General features: G+C 38.5%; 1 protein-coding gene across 2 annotated transcripts; it reads left to right on the top strand.

The window, feature by feature from the left end:
- Positions 1 to 3,236: 3,236 nt before the first annotated feature.
- Positions 3,237 to 19,725, top strand: coch (coagulation factor C homolog, cochlin (Limulus polyphemus)). 2 transcript variants are annotated; one of them, XM_084915368.1, is made up of 15 exons: positions 3,237 to 3,380; positions 4,475 to 4,529; positions 4,628 to 4,672; positions 5,689 to 5,845; positions 7,222 to 7,355; positions 7,716 to 7,787; positions 9,275 to 9,331; positions 11,437 to 11,584; positions 12,152 to 12,255; positions 13,112 to 13,338; positions 14,261 to 14,375; positions 14,829 to 14,972; positions 15,055 to 15,211; positions 15,577 to 15,671; positions 17,868 to 19,725. In XM_084915368.1, the coding sequence occupies exons 2-15, from the start codon at positions 4,496 to 4,498 to the stop codon at positions 18,038 to 18,040; spliced, it is 1,662 nt and encodes a 553-aa protein (XP_084771494.1). In that variant the 5' UTR covers positions 3,237 to 3,380; positions 4,475 to 4,495; the 3' UTR covers positions 18,041 to 19,725. The 2 variants fall into 2 exon arrangements, with proteins under 2 accessions (XP_084771494.1, XP_084771493.1); XM_084915367.1 differs by having other exon boundaries at positions 3,237 to 3,384.
- Positions 19,726 to 20,075: the final 350 nt, after the last annotated feature.

Below are 20,075 nucleotides of genomic sequence, written 5' to 3'. Positions count from 1 at the left end.
AAGCACTGGAGAAATCAAAGAACATGATCCTCACAGTGCTTCCAGGCTTCTCCAGGTGAGTCAGAGCTCGGTGCAGGAGGTAGATGATGGCGTCCTCCACCCCAATGCCTGGCTGGTAAGCAAACTGTAGCGCATCCAATGAAGACCTCACCAGGGGGCGCAGATGGTTTAGAACCAACCTCTCGAGGGTCTTCATCAGGTGCGATGTCAGGGCTACCGGCCTGTAGCTGCTGAGGTCCTTGGGATGGGAGGTCTTTGGTACCGGTACCACACAGGAGGTCTTCCACAGCTGTGGTACTTTCCCCAGTGACAGGCTCAGGTTGAACTGATATCCTAGGATGCCACACAGTTCATCTGTGCAGCATCTCAGGAGCCTGGAGCTGATGCCATCTGGACCTGCAGCTTTCCTCACCTTGATCTTGCGAAGCTCGTTCCTCACTTGAAGTGCTGAGATAGAAAGAGTGGATTTTGGGGGAGAGGGGTGTATGTTGGAGTCCACAGAAGCCGGGGGTGGGTGTGATGACTGGGAGCTGGGAGGTGTGAAGTCCTGAGATGAAGGAGATTGCAGCAGGGAGGACGATGCTGTGGGAGGGGTGGGTGGTTGATCAAACCTATTAAAATATTTATTTAGGTCATTCACCCACCCCAAGTCTCCTGCAGCCTGGGGGGTTGGTTTTTGTCCTGGGATTGTCTTCAGGCTGTTCCAAACCCCTCTGATGTTGTCCTGTTGCTGCTCTTCCATCTTCCTCCTGTAGTTTTCCTTCCCTTGCCTTATCTTCCATTTCAGCTTCTTCTGGACATCTCTCAGCTCCTGTTTGTCTCCAGATCTAAAGACTCTCTTCTTCTCCTTGAGGAGAGCCTTAATTTCAGGATTTATCTATGGCTTGTTGTTAGAAAAACACCGTACGTTTTTGATGGGTATGGTGTTGTCCACACAGAAGTTCATGTAATCCGTAATGCAGTCTGTGATGCTGTTGAGGTCATCCTCCAGGGGGCTGCAGAGGTTGTCCCACACAGTAGAACGGAAACAGTCCCTCAGGGCCTCTTCAGTCTCTGCCGACCATTTCCTTACTGTGCGTTTCACAACTGGTTCTCTGTGTACTAGAGGTTTATACACAGGCTGGAGATGAACCAGATTGTGATCTGAGCCCCCCAAGGGAGGGAGAGGTGATGAGCTGTATGCCTCCTTGGTGTTGGCATACAATAAGTCCAATGTTTTATTGTCTCTGGTGTAGCAGGTGACATACTGGGTGAAGGTGGGGAGAGTGGAGGACAGGGAGATGTGATTAAAGTCCCCAGAGATCAGGAAAAGGGCCTGAGGGTGCTGTGTTTGGAGTATGCTGGTTACAGTGTGCAGGACCTCACAGGCTGCTGCAGCGCTAGCAGAGGGCGGGACATACACAGCTATCATAATCACGTGTGTAAACTCTCGCGGTAGATAGTACGGTCTCATGCTAACCGCTAGCAGCTCAATGTCCTTACAGCATAGCGTCTCTTTGATAGATAAATGCCCAGAGTTACACCATTTATCGTTCACAAACACAGCCAGACCCCCTCCTCTCTTCTTACCACTCTCCGCTGTTCTGTCGGCCCGGATCAGATGAAAACCATCCATGTTTACGTGTGAGTCCGGAGTTAGTGCAGTTAGCCACAACTCATCAGGCTGCACTCCCTGTAGCTCCCCTGATGTTGGGTAAGAGCCGCCAGTTCGTCTACTTATTGGGGAGAGATCTCACATTCCCCATAATAATAGATGGAATCGCTGGCCGGTACCTCTTAACTTTACTGCGACGCCCGATCCCGGCCCGAGTACCGCGTCTCTTCCTCCTCACCTTGCGGGGGATGTTAGCTTGCTCGGCGGTAGGCAGGGCAGCGGAGGCTCCGAGGGCTAACAGCTGATCCCTGCTGTAAACAATGGGAGGTTGGACCTCCACGCACTCTCCGGACAAAGACGCCGTAAAAAATGTAATAAAGAATACCATTGTCCATAGAATTCTGAGCTCCATTTTGGGGGGCAGCAGTCCACAATAGAAAAACAAAAACAATAAACACAAAAACAACAAAGAAACATATATTAAAGAGAAAAAAGGGATTCGGTCAGGTCGGAGCTGCTGATACTGGCTGCCAGCTCGGAGCAGCGCCGGAAATCAAAAAAAGGGTTGCATTTTTTTTCTAGATATTTTTTACACTTGAAGTTGCTGATAGGAAAAAAAATGTTATGGAAAAATTGTGGTTGTGGAATTTGTAATCAGTGGCACTACCAGAATTTTTTTCATAGGGGAGCCACTAAAACACACACAAAAAAACACAATTTCCAGATTTATTATGCTGTTGTCAAATATAGGTTACTTGAAACATATGGCAAAAAAGAGAGAGCGAAAAGAATTAAAAATACCTATTTAATTATCTGCTATTAAATTTGATATCACTGAAAATATAAATAAATATGAAAACCAAATAAGATTTTGAAATCCTTAAAAATCTGTTTTAAGCAGGAATAAATAACAAGTCAGGGTTTCAACTCACTGTAGTGTGTTTTCCTCTCTCGAATTATTAACAACATGTGACAGTCTTACCAGGGGTGGCCACTGGGGGAGCCAGCAAATTTAGGGGATGATCAGTGCCTCCCTGGCCCCCCTTTGGTGGCGCCTCTGTTTATAACAAAGCTTAAATGTGGTTTTCTGTCCTGAAGCTGCTGCGATGTGGCTAGCTATTGCACTTTCAATAATTTAGGGCTCCAAATATACTGGAAGCAGCATAAAAAATACAAAAACCTCATGGGCTTTTAAGGCATGTCTTCATTAAACCCACTCAGGTTATTGTACAAAAGTATCTAGTGCTATATAAATTGTATTTATATAGCACTAAAGCACAACAGTTATCTCAAGGTGATTTTTATTTTAAGGTAAAGACCCTAAAATACACAGGTTGGAGGCAGTCAGATTTTTTCAGTGTCGTTTTTTAACGAGTTACTCAATCAGCTGTAGCAGTACTATGAATGTTTGCTTGGGATGTCATCTTACTGGGCTAATGCTGTTTTTATAAATGCACCGACACATGTTGATGAAAACTTTTTAGTAAACTAAAGCTGGATTGGTGTTTTGCTTTTTCAGTTTTTCTGCAGTTCACTCCTCTGCTCCATCTCAGGTTGACCTGTCACTGAGGCCCCTCCTCCCTCCCCCTCTGAAGTCACCACAGTAAGGTGTGTATGAATGTGTGTGTGTGTTGTGAGAGAGAACGCTTATTTAAAGGGCTACCTCTCTCTCGCCAGGCGATCGACACCAGCTCAGCATTGTCATTTTACCGCCTGCTGCTCCTTCCAGGGAATAACGTGTGAACAGTCTGAACAGTTTTCCTCAGAGACGTCTGCTGAAGAAACAGTTCGTAAGACTGAAATTCCTGCTGATTCTGCACAGAGATCTTTCTTTATAAATGACTAACAGGCTGGGTGATTTACATCCATTCAGTGATTAACCAATAACTTTATTTACTTGCTGTATGTCTATTACACCCTCTACTAACTACTTATCTCTTTTTTTTTTCATCTTTTTTTAATGTATTTATCGACTGTTTAACCTGCCAAGCTTAGGGATTGGTACTGGCTTGCTTTCTGGCTTCTGATTAGTCCTTGTATATAGGAATATAGGGAGCTTACAAACCACTACTGGTTACTGGCTGTTGTGTCATTGGTGGATTCGGTCACAAACAAATTTTAAACGATTTCCTGAGATAGCTGTGGACTTGACATTTAACCATTTACTGCCTCTTCTTCTTTAGTGATGTGATGACATTGTTTTCTAATCTCACTTACGTGATGTGTGGTTCACACATAACTACATTTCTAGATTTCTTTCTAATCCATAATTAGCTTGTGGACTGGTTTATTGGCCAAAATAAAATACGTTGTTGGAGCACCTTTAGCTTTGATTATGGCACGCATTTGCAGTAGGATTATGTCGATGAGCTGAATTTTATCATTTCAGCTGTGTCAATGTTTATTTCCATCCAGAGCTGCATTGGTTTTTTATCATCTCATACTAATGATGGGAGAGTCTGACCACTCCAGTGCATCCCAAAGAGTCTCCGTGGTGGCCAGTCCGTGTTTGAAAATAATGTCTCATGCTCTTAGAATCACTCTTTCACAATTGAACCCTGGTGAATCCTGGTGTCTTTCTCTTGGAATATTCTTTTGGAATCTGGGGAATGAGGAATGCAAGGAAAGGAAATGAAAACCTAGTCATTCATTTTGTTCAAGTAGTCAGCTGGCCTCATTTTGGGGGGTAGATAATGTTGCTGAACTTAGACCTCCACACCAATGGAAAGCTCTTGCCTATTTGCTTTATTAGATATAGGTGATGATTTGTTTTTGGCTGGATGAGCCAGAGGAGGCTGGGTAAACTTGTTTAAAAAAAATACGATTTAAAAATAATACTCATTATTATTAGAGTAACTATATGTAATATCTGTTTTTCAGTATACTGAGCTTGTTGCAGAAATGCCTCAGCTGTCTGTGCTGCTGCCTCTGACAGGTAACTTCTGTTCTTTTTTTCTTTTTTTTTTGCTTTTTTCTTTTCTTCCTTTCTTTCATATGATGACAACTTTGTGTGATCTGTTTTTTCCCCATCAGGCCTTTTCTTCCTGCTCTCCTCAGTACTTGGCTCAGAAGTTAGTGGTGAGTCCTGAAAAATACCTGATTGCCTGACAGCAGATAGATCCACTTATTTGACTTGGCACAAATTTTATGCCTGATGCCTGACATAACCAGAAAGAAGCAGGGGCTGGCACTCTTTCAGTCCATAGAGATATAACACCAGGACGCTGGTGTTCCACTAACTTGTACTTACATACAGTTTGAACTGGTGATCTTGGAATCTGACTTTGTTTAGACTTTTGTTTGTCTCCAAGAGACCAACTTGTGTAAAGCTCCAGTTCACCTGCTTAGATATTGACTGAGTTCCTTGAACTGTGACCCTGTGTGGATCAGCAAAGTTCCAAAATAAATGAATACGTGCATTCAGTTCCTGTTTTTTCAAGTAATAAAGATGACTGTTGTACCATCATTCCACCTTTCATTCATGCCCATGATGAGTGTTCAGCAAAAACAGATAATATTCCAAGCCATGATGTTACTCTTGTAATTTCATTTTCATTAGTTTTGAATCATTTTTATGTTTTTTAAAGTTCTCTGGTCACTTTTGTTCCTTAAAATCATACACTGTAGAAAATGTAAAGTACACACACATATATAAATTCGTGTGTATTTGTGTAATTGCTGCAAAAAATAATCAACAAAAAAAACCACAATTGTAGTAAAATCACCAATAGCCATAGCTATTTTCTGTTTTTATAAGCATTTTACATATTTTACTTTTTTGTTGTTGTTATTATTATTAACATTTACATTTGACATATGTTTATACTTTTACACTTTATAAATGTTCCTTCCCCCTTTTATCTTTTTAGAAAATTATTTTATAATGAAATTAATACTATATATTTAATATAAAGAAATCTGTTTAGTTGTATTCTGTCGTTTGTCTTTTTTTATGTTTCTGTCTGTTTTTAAAAATGCTTGGTCTTGCCTCTGGACTAAACTAGCTCACTCTATTTAATGAAGATGAAACCTACTACCTAGATCAAGGATTTTAATGGAGTATTTTGACTGGACATCTTCTGTTTTCCACTCAGTGCCCTATCCAGTGACCTGTACAACACGTGGAGCAGACCTGACCCAGGACACCGTGGTGGTTTTATGTCCACCACAGTGCACACAGTGGAGGATGTCTGTGTTTGGGACAGGAGTCTATGCTGCTGTCTCATCCATCTGTGGAGCTGCAGTCCACAGGTACAGCTTTCCTTTCATATCAGCTGTACTTTTTTAAATTTATCTTCAGTTTTTACCAAAATATGTTTTAATTACATATTATAGTAAATTTTATAGTATATATATATTTTATAGTAAATATTAACTGTGATATTTCAGTCTATCACTGAAAACACTAAAACATAATGTTGTACACTTGTTTGATTTTAAAGCTACACAATTAAACCATGGTAATATTTAGAGGACCGTGACGTGGTTGGTTGAAAGGACCGACAGAAAAATAAGCAAAATGAAAATGGAAAAAAAAAAATAACAAAAATAGAAAACAAAGTAAATCCTTCTTATCTTCTGATTTTCATTTCCATATTTCTTTTGGGGGGTTTTTGTTGCTTGTTTTCCTATTTTTCTTTTCTTTTTTTAAAATTTTTATTCATGTATTTATTTAAAATCAGTTTTTTCTCATAGTTGATTCTATTTTGTATTGTTGGTTCATTTTTAATTTATTTTCATTCATTTTTTTCATTTAGTATATTGTATTGTTTTGTGTGTATATTTTCAATTAATATTTTTTTTTAATTTAACCTAGGCTTTTTCAATATTGTGTTAAAGTTCCTTCAGTTTAATTTGTCTTTGCTTTTATTACATTTTTAATGATTAGACGCTCTCCTTCTTATTCAGGGTCTTCACTCATTTATTTTTAGCATTTTTTTATATTTATTTATTTATTTTTTAGTTTAATGCAACTTTTTTTTTGGTGGTGGAGCTCTATTTAGTTATTTTGCTTTGTGGTTCACTGATTACTTCCTTGTTACTTCCACTGCTTCTTGCCATTGTTTTTAGTTCCCTGTATATGATACTCTTAGCAGCCTTTTCAGAGCATGAACACCTCGTTACAGAGGTGCCGTTGGAGTGAGAATTGTTTTTTCAAAGATGTGGATTAGACTCTGTGTTCCGCTGCCAAGATGTGACATAATAGAGAGCAGTGTGAGTCTGGCTGCCTGCTGAACCTTAACAAAACACCAACACCATGAAGGAATGTGCATGAAAGGAGGATTAAGTTCTCAGCCCTGAGTGACCTCCTCATTCCTCTGCAGAGGGCCTCGGTGGCCCACTGAGAAGAAAAATTATGCTTATTCTTATCTTTTTTCTCCTTCACAGCTGTGTCTTCTCCTTGTCCCATAAAGGGTTTTTTTTTGTTATTTATTTTACTATGAAAAGAACTTCCTGCGCACGTGTGTGTTTTTAGACACAAATCTTTTTTTTAACAAGGTCTCGGTCCAGATGCATTAGTTCAAGATGCATTTGTAATTGACTTCACGAGTAGCAACTCTCATAATTGTTAATGATGATCTTTTTCCACTGTGATAATAATACTTTTATTTTGTCTTTTCATACAGAGGTATCCTGGGCCCAGCTGGGGGCCCTGTTAGAGTTCATAGGCTGCAGGGACGGCACAACTACATCAGCTCATATGCCCACGGTATACACTCACAGGCCCTGTCTCACTGGACCGCCTCCTTCAGCCTCACCAGTAGGTTTTTAATTAAGTAATAATTTTTTAATTAAGTAATAATCCAATTTGAATAACCTAATAATGTTAATATTTATTAAGTATTGCAAGATATACTTAAAGTACCTAGAATTGTGATTTCAGAATGATATATACATTATTTTAATATATATTTATCTGGAGATTGTTTAAACTTATATAGTACTGGAAAGCTTTACCTGTAATTATACAACAGAAAAAATATATATTTTAAAAACTGCAAATTAGCAGGGATTAGACAAAACAAAAACACAATTTTTAATTGATTAATATCATCATTTGATATGTGAATGATGCATATCTGTCTTCTCCACTAATTATCATACCTTCTGTGTGTTTTAGAGCCCATTAATGTTCCACAGGAGCTGATCAGCGAGACCAGCACCACAGCTCTTCCTGCAGCTGCGCGACCAGGTAAATGATACACACCTTTATATTAGGAATATATATTTGTTCTTGTTCTGTCTGTGTTTTCCTAGTGTCATGACACCACTCTGATCTGAGCACTTTTTCTAATTAACTGTTTCCTTTTGGTAATTCATCTTGTTATGTCTTTGACTTTCTTTTGTCAGATTTTTATTTTCATTAGTATTAGTGGTTAACAGATTTGTTTGGCAAGTGAAGGATCACTGGTTTCCAGCTTGAGACAAAAATCTCCTTTGGGTTTGTGTCAGGAAGGACATCCGGCGTAAAACTCTGCCAAATCAAATAAGTAGAGCAACCCACTGTGACAAGGGGGCAGCCAAAAGTGGCTTCTTTATTTGCACTGAGCTTAAGTCAAAGGCAAAATTAAAAGAGGAGCTCATACAGAAGTAAAAGGAAGGTATCACACATATACACACATATAAATATATTTTTAAAAAATCCCCTCTCGCCCTGTGGGCAGTCCTCAGGCTCAGGTCCTCTACCAGAGGCCTGGGAGCTTGAGGGTCTTGCGCAGTATCTTGGCTGCTCCTAGGACTTCGCTCTTCTGGACGGGGATCTCGGTTGTTGTTCGTGGGATCTGCTGGAGCCACTTGCCTAGCTTGGGGGTCACTGCACCGAGTGCTTACCACTGGGATCACTGTTACCTTCACCTTCCCCATCTTCTGGAGCTCTTCTCTGAGCCCTTGGTACTTCTCCAGCTTTTCGTGTTCCTTCTTCCTGATGTTGCTGTCACTCAATATCGCTATATCTATCACTACGGCTGCTTGTCCACCACTACTATGTCCGGTTGGTTAGCCATCACCATTTTGACCTCGAGGCTTCCAGGCCATACTCGGCACAGATGCTTCTGTATACTGTACTGGCCACTTTCAGGCCATAACTTTCATTATGACCTGTTATTCTCTTTTGCTGTTTTTCCACCAGATCAGAATACAGATCATGTGAGTATAACTTGATGGTTGAGATAATTACCTGTTTGGCAGGATTAACTTTTTTTCTGCCAAGTAAATGTCTTATTACAAAATATAATTAACCTGTTCCACAAGTCAAACTTTGTTCCACATCATACTTTTTTAATGAGAGAGTACCTTGCCAAAGCTAGGGAATTTATACAAAGTACAAGTTACTCAGAAAATGCTCTTTGAATGTGTACTGTCCATAATTTATTATGACAGTCCCTTCCCATTCATATTTAAGCAATAGGGGTGACTCAGACAGGAGATATTCTGAAAATATAAAGGCATAAACACAATAGAACACTGGATATGGATTACTCAACAGGAGTTTGATGCTTCGACCATAAATACTGTGTTACCTCAGTTGACCTTTATGTGTGTGTATTTGAGTGTGTATATGAGTGCCAAGCCCTTAGAAATTTTAGTTTTTAGTTATAGTTGGGTAAGGATGGGTGAAGCGCTAAGGAATGCATTGTATCAATGACTGTTTACAAAGATGTACAAATGTGTGTGTTGCAGTAAAGAAACTGCTGAAGAAGCCATCAGTGAAAAAAGCCCTGGCAGGTGGGAATAAAGGTACATTGTATATATCATTGGTTCATCTGTATAGTGACAATAAAGGCATTCTATTCTATTCTATTCTATTCTATTCAGGATTTGTTTCCAAGTATAGAATATCAGTTTGGTAGCTGATTAAAATCACTCAACAAAAGGTTCAAACAGATGTTGATACAGGTCAGAGAGACATAATTAAATAAGAACTTAAGGAGTGGCCAAATCAACAGTCTGGTAAAAAAGAACCACACTTGCGTTCGCAGCAATAGCTAAAGACCTAATATTTCACGACTGGGGCTTCTGCTAGATGCTCCCAGCACACCTTCATTACACATTTGAGCACACCAGACCTGTCCCCTGCCATCTGATCCCAATCACCACCAGGTGGTAAGATAAGATTACCACCTAGATAAGATTTATTAGTCCCACAAGGGGAAATTTCATGTAATCACCTGCTTGGAGATGCTTAAGCTTACAGATTAAAACTTAAATTAAGTTATAATTTTTTATGGTTTTTGTTTACATCAGAGTTTATTATGCATTACTTTTTTTAAAAAGTGAGCCAGAAATGGGTACAAGACAGTAACTGTAGAACAATGACTGTAGAAGGTGGTTAAATAGAGTTTAGTCATCTGCATATATAAGTATCACATGCACTTTTTAATTGACTGTAATAATTGTGGCAATTCAATTCAATTCAATTTTATTTACACAGCGCCAAATCACAACAGCAGTCGCCTCAAGGCGCTTTATATTGTACAGTAGATCGTACAATAATAGATACAGAGAAAGACCCAACAATCATAGGACCCCCTATGAGCAAGCACTTTGGCGACAGTGGGAAGGAAAAACTCCCTTTTTAACAGGAAGATTCCTCTGGCAGAACCAGGGTCAGGGAGGGGCGGGGCCATCTGCTGCGACCATTTGGGGAGAGAGAAGGAAGACAGGATAAAGACATGCTGTGGAAGAGAGACGGAGATTAATTAACACATAGTGAGTGAGAAAGGTGACTGGAAAGGAAAAACTCAATGCATCATGGGAATCCCCGGCAGCCTACGTCTATTGCAGCATAACTAAGGGAGGATTCAGGGTCACCTGGTCCAGCCCTAACTATATGCTTTAGCAAAAAGGAAAGTTTTAAGCCTAATCTTAAAAGTAGAGATAGTGTCTGTCTCCTGAATCCAAACTGGAAGCTGGTTCCACAGAAGAGGGGCCTGAAAACTGAAGGCTCTGCCTCCCATTCTACTTTTAAATACTCTAGGAACAACAAGTAAGCCTGCAGTGTGAGAGCGAAGTGCTCTAATAGGGTGATATGGTACTACAAGGTCATTAAGATAAGATGGGGCCTGATTATTTAAGACCTTGTATGTGAGGAGCAGGATTTTGAATTCAATTCTGGATTTAACAGGAAGCCAATGAAGGGAAGCCAAAACAGGAGAAATATGCTCTCTCTTTCTAGTCCCTGTCAGGACTCTTGCTGCAGCATTTTGGATTAACTGAAAGCTTTTCAGGGAGTTTTTAGGACATCCTGATAATAATGAATTACAGTCGTCCAGCCTGGAAGTAATAAATGCATGAACTAGTTTTTCAGCGTCACTGAGACAGGATATTTCTAATTTTAGAGATGTTGCACAAATGGAAGAAAGCAGTCTTACATATTTGTTTAATATGTGCGTTGAAGGACATATCCTGGTCAAAAATGACTCCAAGGTTCCTCACAGCGTTACTGGAGGCCAAGGTAATGCCATCCAGAGTAAGAATCTGGTTAGATACCATATTTCTAAGATTTTCAGGGCCGAGTACAATAACCTCAGTTTTAACTAATACATCAAAACTGAAGAGTGCAAGCATTAGTCCTGTTTTATACTTAACAGAACTATCTTCCAGCACCCATTTATATCTCAACCGTACTTAGCATATACACTAAAAGTTCTTATTTATTATATTTAATTATATAGGATGGAAAAAGTCCAAAACACGAGTGTAGACAGAGGTCAAATAAAATTTAATGAAAGTTATATAAGCAAAAACTGCAAAAATAATTATTATCTATAGTAACACTGAACATAAAAATAATCAATGTTGTTAATCTCTGGATCAACATCTTTACTTTTTTGTGTGGGCAGATTGTCAGATGGACATTGCGATGGTGATTGACAGCAGCAGCAATATTGGGCAGCGGAGGTTTAACCTGCAGAAGAACTTTATTGCCAAACTGGCGGCTATGCTAAGAGTCGGACCAATAGGACCTCATATTGGTTTAATACAGGCCAGGTCGGGCACACCACACAGAGTCACTTCAGAAAAATCTTTATTTCTTTCTTTTTACCTCAGCCTTAAACCACCCAACAATGTCATTTATACTAACAAGTCTTGAGAATTGTGGTATTTTGGGATAGTGGTGAGTAAATAAATGTAAAAAAATAAAGGCAGCTTGTTAGGCATTAGTCCAAATAAAAATGGAAAAGAGGACATTTCATTCATAGATGTTCTGTTGACAAATCTGCAACAACTGATGATCAATTGTATCATTTCAGTATTGATCAAACTCTGTGAGGAAAACGTCCATCACTCACAGCTTCAACAATCTATTGAAGACTGCTGAATCTGTGTCACAATGAACTTAGACAATTCTGAAAAGAAATCGGGTATTTAATAGAGTATCCAATGGTGTGTTATACTATGCCACATAAAAATCCTTTTACCTCCCTTATGAGTGAACTCAGGTTTATGCTTTTTAAAGTTTAGATTAAAGTTAGGTTTAAGGGAATAAGAATTATTACATCAAAAATGCAGATATATACATATACACTAAATATTTGTCTTCATATGTGCCTGCAGTGACTCTCCCAGGACAGAGTTCCTACTGACTAACTACACTCAACCTAAAGAGCTGTTGTTTGCTATTAAGGAGCTGGCCTACCTAGGAGGAGACTCCAATACAGGTAACACACACTTACACATATCTTGATTAACCTGAATTATAAATTGAAAAGTTAAAAAAAAAAATACACATCCTGTAGCCCATAGCTCTTTGAAAAGGTGACAATCAGACAAAATTTCCTCATTTATGATCAAATGAGGTGAAAAGAGTAAGTACATGTGATGATTCAGTAGGCTGTAGGATCACCTTCAACAGCATTAATGTCTGTATGACATCAGTCTCCCACATTTTGTGGAGGAAAACTAACCCACTACCAATTCAATTCAATCTTATTTATATAGTGCAAAATCACAACAACAGTTGCCTCAAGGTGCTTTATATTGTAAGGTAGACCCTACAATAATCCAAACTGGTCATCATATCACTACCTCTCTCTCACTACCATCCCTATCACGCTTGCTGCTATCCTTCTGTCAGTAGTTGCCACTGACACTCTTCCCCACCCTGCCTGCATTCTTTTCATCAGTTAGACAAAAAAAAAAAAAAAACAGGTGATCCAGGTGTTTTGTTTGTTTTTCTTTCTTTCTTCCCCCCCTTCTCACCGTCTCTTCTCCCCTCTGTTTTTCTTTCTCTCCCTCTCTTTCTTTCATTCTTTCTCCCTGTCCTATCCCCCAGTCATGTCTGTCCCGTCTTTAAAAAACAAAAATAAAATAAATACATAATTATAATAAAGGTCAATCAAATGGACCAATATGGCAAGGCCATGATGATCCACTTGGTAAAATAAATCCGCTTGGCATCTTTCTTGGCCTTAAGATAACAATTCTGATGGCTAAAGATCCAAACGGGACAAAAAAAAACAACAAAAAAAAAAACAGGTAATGTAAAAATATTTATCGTGTTGTTGGTCTTCCTAGGTAAAGCCATCATGCATACAGCAGAGACCTTTTTCTCTCAGGAGAATGGGGGGAGAAGGGGTCACCCCCGGGTGATGATGGTGTTAATTGATGGCTGGCCATCTGATGACCTGGACCAGGCGGCCATGTTGGCCAGAGAGAGTGGGATCAATGTCTTTCTGGTGTCTGTCGCCAAACCAGCGCCTGAGGAGCTCAGCATGGTTCGAGACAAAGACTTCATGAAGAAGGTTCACATGTTATTTGAATTGCCTAAATGTTAGATAAATGTTCATATGTTTCATTAATAAGGAGTGACATTCTAACATGAAATATACTTTAGACTGAATTGTCCCTTCTTGTTTAGTTTAAACTTAAAATGGATACATTATGCTGCTCCTTTTTTTCTTTCATATAAAAACAGTGATGATTGTACATATTAAAAGTAGCCAAAATTTAAGATAATGAGGTCGGTAAATGTGCAGAAAATGCTTGTTGTCAAAAGAGAGGATATATTTAATATGGACATCTCACACACAAAGATGTGAGCACAGAAGCCTCACCCATCTGCTGTTCAAAACTTCTGTTTGCAAAAGTCCAGTAAGACTTTGTATTAAGGCCAGGGAAAGGAAGTTAAAATGCTGTGTTTTAGACAGGAAATGTGCCCTGGTTTAAGATAAATAAGGATTATTTTAAACAGTGACTCATGCAAAGTTACTTTAATAGTGTCCACGGTTGCAGAGTTGGATTTTTAGTTCCCTTTAAACAACACAAAATCGCATATAAACCTTGTGTAATGTTGACCCTAAACAAACAGCAGTTTTCAGACAGATCCTGTTTTCAGACAAAGAATTCAACTGGTGTTCAGTATTGTGTCTATGACTCCAGAAAACAAAAAGGACCTGATACAGGTCCTAGAAGTCTGAAACAGAACTGCCTTAGCTGAAAATTTTCCAAAAAGCACAATCTGTCCATCCATGCTCAGCTGGACAACAAAAAAACAACAAAAAAAATGTAGCATATGCATGCGGTTATTGAGAGTGGTTATGTGCAGCATAAAAGTAGAAACTTGAATTATTATTTTATTATTTTAGTCAAACCCAAGAGGCATTCATCAAATCACAGTAAACATGTTTTGTATTAATGACAGAATTTCTACCTGTCCTCCTGCAGGCTGTGTGTAAAGACAATGGTTTCTTCAGTTATCCAATCCCGAGCTGGTTCAGCACCACCAAACACATCAGACCTCTCATTCAGAGACTCTGTTCACTAGACGGCCTGCTCTGTAGTAAGACACACCTTCATCAACTACTGTAATGCAGCTGTCAGGAGATACCTTTGAAAACACACAGGTCATGGCCATCACATTACATTTGATAATCAAATATTAAGGTATTAACAGTTGTACCTTTGCATAAAAACAATACCAATAATTCTTTAATTTTGTAATATCAGATTTGACCAAGAAAAATGAAATAATATTGTTTTCTGCTTGGAAAAAAAGTTTTGAAAGAATTGCTACACTATAAAATATCTTTTGGACATGCAACTATCACATGAAAATACTTTCAGTCTCTTCAGCATCATCTCTTTACAGCTGTGGTTTCACCATTAACAGTATAGCTTTTTAAGTCATTTTGTTTATTACAGAAACAAAATTAATGAATTCATAATATTTACATTTGATTATTTAGATGGATGTGGCTCTGCTGTGACATTGACATAAAATGTATTTTTTTAGGTAAAACCTGTTACAATTCTGTGAACATCGGCTTTCTCATCGATGGTTCATCTAGCGTTGGGGATGGAAATTTCCAACTTGTCCTGGAATTCCTAGCAGGAATTGCAAGAAGCTTTGAAATCTCAGATGTGGGAGCTCACATTGGTCAGCTTCACAACATGCAAACCACTGACTATCTTATACGTTATTAATGCTGGTTGGCTGACTGGCTGTATTGGTGTTGTAGGTGCAGTGCAGTTCACCTATGAACAGAGGTTAGAGTTTGGCCTGTCTGACTACTCAAACAAGGACGATGCCATCAATGCTCTGAGAAGGATCTCCTACATGAGTGGAGGAACATCGACCGGTTCAGCCATAAGCTACACCACTCAGAACCTGTTCAGGTAACAGTGGCGCTGTTTTCTTTCTAAGCAAAGCTCTCCACACCTGCAGTGTTGGCAAGTTTCGCCTTAAAAAATTATTTTATTCAAGTGGCTTCTAAATTTGAAACTGCAGGGCCTTGCAATACTTAATGAGATAATTAATGATAAAGAAGTGTTAATCTTTGTCTTTAGAAAATGTAATTTTATGAAAATAACGCTAACATTTGTACCACAACAAGAGACAGATGTCAGGTGCTCTTAAGGTTCGATCTAAAATACTCAAAAATGGAAATACTCAAATCAAATTTCTGAAAACTGTGTTTACATTCTGCAGGGTTTTTTTTTAACTGTATTAGAAGTTACACTGTATTTGTTGTTTATGGCAGACGAACAGGACCGGGTCGCAATTTTCTCATAGTGGTGACAGATGGCCAATCATACGATGACGTCAGAGGCCCAGCAATGGCTGCACATAAGCAAGGTATGTGTGAAAACAATAAATGAAAGCTATTTGATGTTACTCCTCACTTCATAAGGCTCAGTTTTCAAGGTTGTTTGTGTTATAGAATTTTCTTTTGTAATAGGGGTACAGAGAGAAAATGTGTAAACTGAGCTTGTAAAATCGTGTTTGTAATGGCAAGAAATTGCAAAAAGCAAAAAAAAAAAAAAAAAAAACGCCAAAACTTGTTGGCTGTTTTTCCTGAGCAATTTGATAAACTACTCTGGATACACTGGATACTGGACAGGAAGATCCCTGTTGGACTGCTAAGGAATGGAGTCCCATGGCCTTTGCTACATGCCCAAGTGCATCTCTTGGGAGTAAGCTATCTTCACCTGAAGACTTCTCCATCCTTATGATCTTTGTCCCCTTTCAAGGAAGACCGCTTCTATTCCAGCTTTACTGATAAGTGCTACAAGGTCTCTGTCAGCAAGAGCATTCAGTGTCTCTTCTATAGCTTACCAAGCTGAGCTAGAGTGAGATTGAAACTAGAAGGCAGTATATCCTCAAAGGTCCTTGCCTTTGAGGCTCCCTAAAGTGCAGGCAGCCGGCCAGGCTGTAGGGGGTCCAAAGAATCCATGGACTAGCAGTCTCCCCAGGCCAGACCTCAAGTTGCTCCTCCCCCTGCTGCTGTAATCAAGATGAAAAAGAAACAGCTGGCTTGACAACCTCTCCCCCTGGCTCCTCTGCCCCGACCAGCCCCGTTCCAGAACAAGTTCAGTGGAACACGTTCCATGCAGGGTCAGTGTTTGTAGTGTTGTTTCACAAACATTTCACTGACATGTTTTGTATTCAAAAAGTCCAAACTGAATGTGCTGTAACTGAGTTTAAGAATATAATCCACCCACTGTTATCATCTTTAATGCCCAGTACCAACACAGAGCAGAGCAGCTACCTGAACGCTACTCCCACAGAGGTCGGTTATCTTGTTAATAATTTTACCTCCTCACTACGTATGACACTGAATACTGAAGTCTGTGAAAAATAGAGCCTCAAATCAGAAGTACTTGACTCCCTGGTATAATTCTCAAACACGTAGCCTAAAGCAGATGACTCGTAAGCTGGAGAGGAAATGCCGTGTCACAAATTTAGAGGATCATCATTTAGCCTGGAGAAATAGTTTGCTGCTTTATAAGAAAGCCCTCCTTAAAGCTAGAACATCTTACTATTCATCACTGATTGAAGAAAATAAGAACAACCCCAGGTTTCTCTTCAGCTCTGTAGCCAGGCTGACAAAAGGTCAGAGCTCTGTTAAGCCAACCATCCCTTTAACGTTAACTAGTAATGACTTCATGAACTTCTTCACAAGTACAATTTTAGCCATTAGAGAAAAATTTACTCCTCATCATCTCGCAGATGTAACATTATATACAGCTACTTTCAGTACCACTGATATTTATTTAGTCTTTTTCTCCAATTGATCTTTCTGAGTTAACTTCAGTAATTACGTCATCCAAACCATCATCTTTTAGATTCCTACAAGACTGCTCAAAGAACTCCTACCATTAAAAAATGCTTCAATCTTAAATATGATCAACCTGTCTCAATAATTGGCTACCATAGCTCTTCAAGCTGGCAGTAGTTAAACAGCTACTTATAAAGCCATCTCTTGACCCAGCTTAGCTTATAGGCCAATCTCCAACCTTCCCCTTATCTCACAAATCCTTGAAAGAGTAGTTGTCAAACAGCTAACAGGTCATCTACAGAGGAATGGCTTAATTTGAAGAGTTTCAGTCAGGTTCATTACAGCACAGAAACAGCTTTAGTGAAGGTTACAAATAATCTTGTTATGGCCTCTGACAATGGACTCATCTCTGTGCTTGTCCTGCTAGTGAGGTCTAGCAGCGTTTAATACTGTTGACCATAATATTCTAGAACAATTAGAGCATGCTGTAGGTATTACAGGTACTGCACTGCAGTGGTTTGTATCATATCTGCATAGACTGCAATTTGTTCATGTAAATGGAGAGTCCTGTTCACACACTAAGGTTAATTATGGAGTTCCACAGGGTTCAGTGCTAGGACCAATTCTGTTTACATTGCTTCCTGTAGGCAGTATCATTAGAAGGCTTAGCATTCATTTTCACTGCTATGCAGATGACACTCAACAAGAACTGGTTTATATACTTAACCTTAAGTTACAGCTCACTTTTTCTCCTGTTTCTCCTTCCCAACCAGGCATTACCATCTTCTCAGTGGGCGTGGCGTGGGCACCCCTGGATGATCTCAAAGCGATGTCATCAGAGCCAAAGGACAGCCACACTTTCTTCACCAGAGAGTTCAGCGGCCTTTCTGAGTTTATCCCACTAGTGGTCCGAGGCATTTGCAGAGACTTCACTGAGAATAACTGAGAACACACACAAGGGTTTCCATTTCTTTATTTGTGAGGACCCTTACCTTGTCGTTCATCCTCATTAGAAAGTACTGATTAAAGTCACATGAACGACCATTACATTCACATAAACACTCTCAGAACAACACGCGTATCTACAGTGACAAAAGTTTCTACAGCAACATCTTTTATATATCTTATTTCTTATATTCTTTTACACTGTGTACTCAGACATGTAAAGAAACAGATATATTTAAAGACAATGGATTTTCCTACAATTTCCTACACAAAGTGTCCAACACTTGTTTTTTTGTGTGACTACAACCATTTATTTAAATTTATAATCTCTATTAAATCAATTATGTTACCTGAACTGATTTGCTCCAACCGACACTTAACAGCATACTTTAACTGATATTGTTTGCACCTAAGTATGAAAACCCCACCACCTATTTACTACAAGATATAGCTCTCTATGACATTCACAGTTCTCCATATACAGTAGTAACAGTAACAGTAGTTCTAATTGGCTCTCATTTAATAGTCTAAAAGTGAAATGGCCTTTGTAGCTTACCGATCTCAAATCATATTCTCTAAAATAAATCATGAACATCCTCCTAGCACATTATAACAGTGCAATGATTCAAAGTTTCACGAGCTAAATAATAACTCAATGCCTTAAAAATACACTTCTTATAAAACTTGCCATTAGCTAAACCCGTCATAAATTCAATAACATATATACATCTGTATATATACTGTACACATTTATTTTCAAATACAGAAAACACATTAATGTACATAAATGTCTTTTACACATTAAAATATTAATTCTATTAAAATTTTTCAACAAGCTGTTGGAAAATCATTCAAAAATCAACTAATTAATAACAATAATTAGTTGTCTGTATGAAAATATCAGTAACTTCTCACAATGACAAGTCCAATCTGAAGCCATAACCATTACAGTGTGTAGCTATAAATTAAATTAAATTTTAAAAAAGCTATATGAAGGCAGAAAACAACATGAAAGAAAATTGCTAAACAATAATCTTCGATCAGGTATGATTGTTTAAGAAAAATGCTAGCTTTGTGCTATAAAAGTTTTAAAATAGGTTTTAGCCATGGAGGGTATAAGGAATATATTCATAATCCATTGAATACATTAAATGAGGCATTATAATACATTTTGAGCCCAAAATACAATCCCCATTGTTAATTTACATGAAATAGGCCTTTTAATTCTGAGTAAAAAAAAATACTTTTCAAAGGTTACTTTGTAAATATGTTTTTTATATATATCACGGGTAATCCACTAATAGTAGTTTGTACATTCATGTTTATATCACAAAGCTGCTAAGAGATTATTCTGGAATATTTTCTAACAGCTAACAGTTTGTAGACAGAGCAGCTCTCCTGATGAATGTTTGTCTTGAAAAGCTTGCCGGGGGTGAAAGCTTTGCACAGCAGTCATTTCCTGCAGGAAGGTGTATAAAATCCTCTAGTTTTTTTTCTTTTTCTTTTCTTTGTCTGATTTGTGGCATCCGATGATTTCAACTTTTTATATAGACTAACCCATGCCCTTAACTCCATCTCACAGCCTTGCTCCAATATGATCACATGACTTTTCTTTTGGTATATGTTTTACCGGTGATTGTTTGTTAAATTCTGCCAAACAGAAATAAAGTCTTTGGTCATCTCCTATTTGCATTTGACATATTTTTTTAACCTATAAAGCCAGTTGGCACGTCTGTTATTGTTCTAATATACAAACTGTGTAGATGTCTGTGGATTTCCTTAAGGTGCAGTCTGTCTTTCTCTGTAATATCTCATTAACAAGGACAGAAGTGTTGCTGTGTTTACACTGTACACCTAGATACATAAATCTTTTGGTTTATGTCATTACTTTAGAAAAATATAATTTATTTAAGCTAGGCTAGTTAGCTTTGAGCAAGACTCAGAGCATTATGATTAAAAATCTGCTGTCTGAACAACTACAGTTTTAAAGGTAGGAAGATATAAGGAAATAGTGGCTGAAGTAGCTTGTTTTACTA

This window comes from Perissodus microlepis, chromosome 19 (genome assembly GCF_051167445.1).
Source record: "Perissodus microlepis isolate ML-2025 ecotype Zambia chromosome 19, ASM5116744v1, whole genome shotgun sequence".
NCBI classification, from domain to species: domain Eukaryota; kingdom Metazoa; phylum Chordata; class Actinopteri; order Cichliformes; family Cichlidae; genus Perissodus; species Perissodus microlepis.
This window is presented reverse-complemented; position numbering and strand designations above follow the sequence as displayed.

What these genes read in the sequence shown, in the direction of transcription:
- coch (XM_084915368.1), top strand. Translation starts at nt 4,496, where the DNA reads ATGCCTCAGCTGTCTGTGCTGCTGCCTCTGACAG. An exon ending in ACCACTCAGAACCTGTTCAG is followed by an intron (nt 15,212 to 15,576) that starts GTAACAGTGGCG and finishes TGTTTATGGCAG; the next exon opens with ACGAACAGGACCGGGTCGCA. An exon ending in AATGGCTGCACATAAGCAAG is followed by an intron (nt 15,672 to 17,867) that starts GTATGTGTGAAA and finishes CTTCCCAACCAG; the next exon opens with GCATTACCATCTTCTCAGTG.